Source organism: Ochlerotatus camptorhynchus, unplaced genomic scaffold (genome assembly GCF_037179485.1).
Source record: "Ochlerotatus camptorhynchus isolate MF236.1 unplaced genomic scaffold, CSIRO-AGI_Acam_v1.1 ptg000480l, whole genome shotgun sequence".
In the NCBI taxonomy this organism is placed as follows: Eukaryota; Metazoa; Arthropoda; class Insecta; order Diptera; family Culicidae; genus Ochlerotatus; species Ochlerotatus camptorhynchus.
In genome coordinates, this window is record NW_027040965.1 from 151,734 (window position 1) to 157,565 (window position 5,832).

The 5,832-nt window shown below is 40.9% G+C and overlaps 1 protein-coding gene across 1 annotated transcript; it reads left to right on the plus strand.

Annotated features, from left to right (window-relative positions):
* Positions 1-464: 464 nt before the first annotated feature.
* On the plus strand, positions 465-2,024 carry LOC135712405 (cytochrome P450 4d1-like). Its single transcript, XM_065235399.1, has one exon. It carries the CDS (start codon positions 489-491, stop codon positions 2,007-2,009), a length of 1,521 nt encoding a protein of 506 aa, XP_065091471.1. The 5' UTR covers positions 465-488; the 3' UTR covers positions 2,010-2,024.
* The last annotated feature ends 3,808 nt before the right edge of the window (positions 2,025-5,832 follow it).

The following is a 5,832-nucleotide window of genomic DNA, read 5'->3' on the forward strand; positions in this document are numbered from 1 at the left end:
AGAGGAGACAATACGGGGGCGAAAACGAATCACTTTTCTGTCAAACGCGAACCAGCTCGTGATTGGCCGATTTGAAGTGCGTAAGATAGAGATAGTATCTAGATATAGATAGAGATAGAAATTAATGAGTAAGAAGCCAGTTGTCTCCTCTTCCTCTTAGATTTGAAGGTGTCCGGATTAATGTTTTGATGTTTGTGTCATTTCAAAGATATGATTACGTTATCTAACCTAATAATTTTCCAGGATGCTTTCTCGTACTGGCTGCGTTTATATTGGATTAGATGGGAATGTAGCCCCCCCCCCCCTTAGCCCCTCCTAGTTACGCCAATGAGTAAAAGTTCCAGTAGGAACATAATTTGCCGACGAGAGTACTTGCACCATACTCACGTTTTAATAAATCTTTGCTTCTTATCAGTGCACTGCGAATCGTTTCTACAAGCCGAGATAACTAAGTCAGCCAGTCAGTCGGTACACATTAATCGGTAAACATGTATTGTTTTGCGATTTTCTTCGCTCTTCTCACCGTAGCCGTCGTTCGGTTCTACGTGCAACGTAGAAAGATTCATCAATTCAGCAAATTCTTCGCCGGTCCGAAGCCAACCTTTCCGCTGGGTAACATGCTGGAGTTTCAAACAGACGTCCCGGGAATTTTCAAACGAATGGTACAATTTCACGAGGATCATGGACCGGACATTGTGACCTGGGGAGTTGGAAACGACATAATGTTGAATGTGAGCAGTTCAAACGGCATTGAAAAGGTGCTTATGGCTAAGGCTACACAGAAATCAGTGATCTATGACTTCATCGAACCTTGGCTTGGCAAGGGATTGTTGATTTCATCCGGAGAGAAGTGGTTCCAAAGGCGAAAGATTATCACGCCGACGTTTCATTTCAAAATATTGGAAGGATTTGCTGAGGTGTTCAATCGAGAGGCGAATATTTTGATGGAGAAATTGAAGGTGCACGAAGGTGGAGAAGAGTTCGATATCTACGACTATATCTCGCTGTACGCATTGGATAGCATCTGTGAGACGTCGATGGGTGTTCGAATTAATGCGCAGGGTGATCCAGACAACCGCTACGTACGCGATGTGAAAAGAATGACGGAGCTGATTTTGCTCCGAATTTTCCATATGTTGAGTGTATTTCCTATTTTATATTGGTATCTGATACCGAATGCCTGGGAGCAACGGAAACTCATTCGTCGACTGCATCAGTTTACCGATTCAGTCATACAGAAGCGGCGAGAGCAACTTAAAGATGAGCACCAGCTCAGAGTGGTTGAGTTTGACCTAAACGAAGCAGACATGTATGCAAAGCGGAAGCAAACTTTCTTGGATTTGCTTATAAATGTCACCGTCGATGGGAAACCGTTGAGCAATGTGGATATCCGCGAAGAAGTGGACACGTTTATGTTTGAAGGTCACGACACTACGACCTCCGGAATAGCATTTACAATTTTGCAATTAGCGAAACATCAAGATATTCAGGAGAAGCTCTACCAAGAAACCCTTTCCGTTTTGGGCAGGCATGATTGCAAAACCACCCCTCTTACTTACAACAACATTCAAGACTTCAAATATCTGGACATGATAGTAAAGGAATCCTTACGGTTGTTGCCCCCTGTATCGTTCATCGGTCGTAAGCTGGTGGAAGCTACGGAAATCAATGGGACGATTATTCCAGCCGGAGTTGATGTCACAGTTCCCATCTACATGGTACATCGCAATCCAAAAGTCTATCCAGATCCAGAACGATTTGATCCGGAACGGTTTGCTGAGGATGCAGAGAACTTGCGCGGTCCCTATGATTATATTCCATTCAGCGTCGGGTCTCGGAATTGTATCGGTCAAAGGTATGCCTTGATGGAGCTGAAAGTGGCCATTATTCGGTTGGTTGCTCACTATCACGTACTTCCTGGCGCAAAGGTTCCCAGTATTCGATTTAAGACCGATCTGGTGCTACGACCGGAAGGAGGAATACCAATTAGAGTAGTTTCAAGGAATTAAATTACGTCAAATAGTGTTGTGGCTTTTTAATGGATGTGAAAATGTCCTGCAGTATAATCTGAAAAGCCTATTTGCGATTTTCAAGACATCGGATCCGTATAGTATAGTTGAATGTATTTGAGTGTATGATAGTCAATCTTAACATTATTTCTCCAGTTCATTTATTTCGTCAATCAGTGTAGACTACATGCTAGGGTGGTTCGATGCTCCAGAAGCTTAAACGATTCTAAATCAGGTTCTGATCAATCTCCCCAAATTTAAGCTCATTTGATTGCAATGGAGCAGGTTTTTGAATATAAAATTACACGATTAACAATCAGTAATTCAATTCATTAAAACTGAAACTTACACGTTCATGTAAATGAATATTTTTGTTCGTTAAAAACATAAATACTTCCAAGTAAAAACACAGATACAGTTGTTCCGTGAAGATGGGTTATTCATGTGAAACGCATGGAGAATTGCATGGTAGCTCTGGACAGAATCCGAATACAATAATGAGTCGAATTTAAATTAAATTTCTTACAAAATTCTTATGAGGATTACAAGGTAAATCCACTGTAAGCAGTATATCCATGTAGACCAACACGGATTCGTTTCCAACCGATCAACGACTACTAACCTGCTATGCTTGGCCTCGTACGTTACGAGAAGCCTAGTTGAGCGACATCAGACCGATGCAATCTACACCGATCTATCAGCAGCATTTGACAAGATCAATCACTCTATCATCATGGCTAAATTGGAACGACTAGGGATTAATGGATGCCTACTATCTTGGTTCCAGTCGTATCTTATCGAACGCTAACTCAGTGTGTTTATTGAGGATTGCAATTCGATCGCTTTCCCAGCAACTTTGTGCTAGGGACACCTCCTTTGTCATGCACTGATGATCTTAAGCAGTCTTGTAAGCGGTCACGGTAGTCGACACATTTTCTGTGATAATTGACTGCCTTTGCCTTGGACACTTGCAAAACAAGCTATCATAGTTCAGTACCAAACTAAAATGTCATATAACAGGCTCTGTCATACGACACGGTCGCCGAAGACCTTCACGTATGAATGTATTTTAGTTTTTCTCATATTAAGAGCTGCTGATGTTGTACTTGTGTGAATTCTGAAAATAGCAAGTAATGATGTCCTAGTAATAATATTTCTGATCAGAAATGGTTTGATTTACACCAAATTAAGGAATTACAACGAAATCACACATGTCATATGATAGCTATTTTGATAATTTTCTTTTAGCTCGAATGTTATTCTACCGCTCTTGTTGCGTGAGAGGGACGACGGTAGGGCATGAGTGTTCGAATACAAACAGACTGTCGCGCACGACAACGAAGCGAGTGTAGTAAAAAACGTCAACTGTTTCAACCCCTGATCTTAAGATTTTTCTCAAGATTCAAAAGCATGCTGACGCAATGTTTCTACAAAATCAGATTGATAGACTCAGTGACTGGTGTGACTTGAACCGCATGGCAGTAAAACCTAACAAGTGCTCGATAATCACCTTCTCTCGCCCTTAAAGTTCAATTACACACTCCTGGATAATTCAATTGAACGAGTAAGTCACGTGAAGGACCTGGGTATTATCTTGGACGCACAACTGACGTTCAAACAGCACATTTCATTCATGGTTGACAAAGCCTTCAAATCTTTGGGGTTTATCTTTAGGATAGCTAAGGATTTCACTGACGTGTACTGCCTTAAATCGTTATACTGTTGCCTAGTACGATGTTCATTAGAATATAGTGCAGCTGTTTGGAACCCTTTTTATCATAGTGGAGTTTAGCGAATCGAGTCAGTTTAACGCAGATTCATTCGCTACGCACTTCGGTGATTACCGTGGCGTAATCCTTTTAATCTGCCCCCTATGAGGAACGTTGTTCATTGATACACCTAGAACCTCTCAACACCCGTCGTGACACTCTAAGAGCTATGTTTGTCGCTGATGTTCTGCAGAATCGAGTTGATTGCCCAGCTTTATTGGAACAAATAAACATCAATGTGCAGCCTAGGTCCAGATGCTTCGATTGCCACTTACTAGAACTAACTACGGCTTGCATAGCGCTATCATCAGTCTTCAAATATGATTCAACCGAGTTGCAGTTAGTTCAAAATGCTTTCCCTTGTCCTCCCTCCAAATGATCAATAAATGTAATCCCTAATCTCGAGTAAACCGCGAGTAATCGGCCCCCGTTCTACTAACATTAGTTGTAAGAAAATTATATTCACACACAATAATGTAAAAAATATTCGGCTCCGCAAAGCTAACGCATTTGAGCCTTGACAAATAAATGGATTATTAAAAAAAAAAAACCGAGTTGCATCCGTGTTTGACTTTCACATGTCACGTGAGTTACTGCGACGAAAATTTATTTTCTTGGAGAACAAATTGTAAAATGTAGTTTTGAGATTTTACAATATGTTTTATTGTGTACATGACAGTCAGTAGTGTAAACTAACCATCATTGGGGCCACGAGCCTGTTGATGCAGAAATAAATAAATTTTCAAGTGAACGTCTCGTGTAAAAATAGTTATTTCTAAGAATGTATGTTCAGCTCGTCGTCTCTCTGTAGAATTAAAATCGATATTAGAAAACAAAATTGTCAAATACCCCACAATATGGGTATTATCGAAACGAGGACGACATGGAGATGTCAAAAATAAATATTCTCCGTCATTTTGGAATCCAAGATGGCAGCCATCAGTTTCAGAAGGAAAAAAAAAATTAAAAATTCGTCGTCACCAGAAGAAACACTTTTATATATGTAGAATCTTATCCTAAAACTTTGTCTGTGCTAAAACTATACCTCTCAAATCAATGGTTGAGTTGTTATTCAAAAAGCGCACGAAAACGGCAAAATATCGTATGGTATTTGACGGTTTCATTTTTAAACCGATGGCCATTGTGGTAGATAGAGTTGGTATAGAATAATAATCATGGTAAATAATGGTAACTAATTATTTGAACACAAAAAATAAGAAAGTTGAGTCGTATAGCACCACACTCAAGTTGAGTAAATTTGTGTCAGCGTGTAGTCGTACAATAATGTCACGAACGATTTGAGCATAGTTGAGTCTGGGTGTAGCGTTGATTTGATAATCAATGAAACGCACACATACATGCAATGTGGGAACAAACCGAAGCTTCACTGCTTCGTCTTTGTACATGATTGAATCTTGAAAGAGTCATTTAACCAAACTTGTAGCGCACGGTTGTGCGTCTTGTTCTCGGTAGGTCTTTGTTGCGACACATGACCGAGGCTAGAAACCTCGGTCAGGTTACGACAATGGCGCAGCCGGTAGCTTTTGTAAAAGTTTTAATTTAGTGTAGAAAGGGGTATAGGTAGTAAGTGTAGTGAAAAAATACTCTCCGACGAAAGGGCGGAGGAGTAACAAACGTTCACGGTAGGCTCTATAACGGAGTAGGCCGGTTAAAAAAAAAACATTCCGCGATGGATAAATTGTAAAAAAAAAAGCACGAAATAATTCCCCCGTCAGATGGTGGGAAAAGTAATGCTTCAGGTAGGCTCACTGACGCAAGGGCAGTGGAGTAGGCCGGGAGATGAAAAAAAAAGAGAAAGGCGGTGAAGGATTGAAATGATGTCTCCGGTAGGCTCCCTGACGGAAGGGCAGAGGAGTAGGCCAGGAGATAAAAAAAAACAATTCCCGGCGGTAAGGTGGAAAAAATCTCCGGTAGGCTCCCTGACGGAAGGGCAGTGGAGTAGGCCAGGAAAAAAAAGAAAATCAACACAAGGGTGGAAAAAATGTCTACGCTAGGCTCCTTGCAAAAGGGCAAAGGAGAAGCCAGCAGACGGG

Bases quoted from the DNA above. Each gene is read 5' to 3' on its own strand.
- LOC135712405 (XM_065235399.1), top strand. From the start codon at position 489: ATGTATTGTTTTGCGATTTTCTTCGCTCTTCTCACCGTAGCCGTCGTT.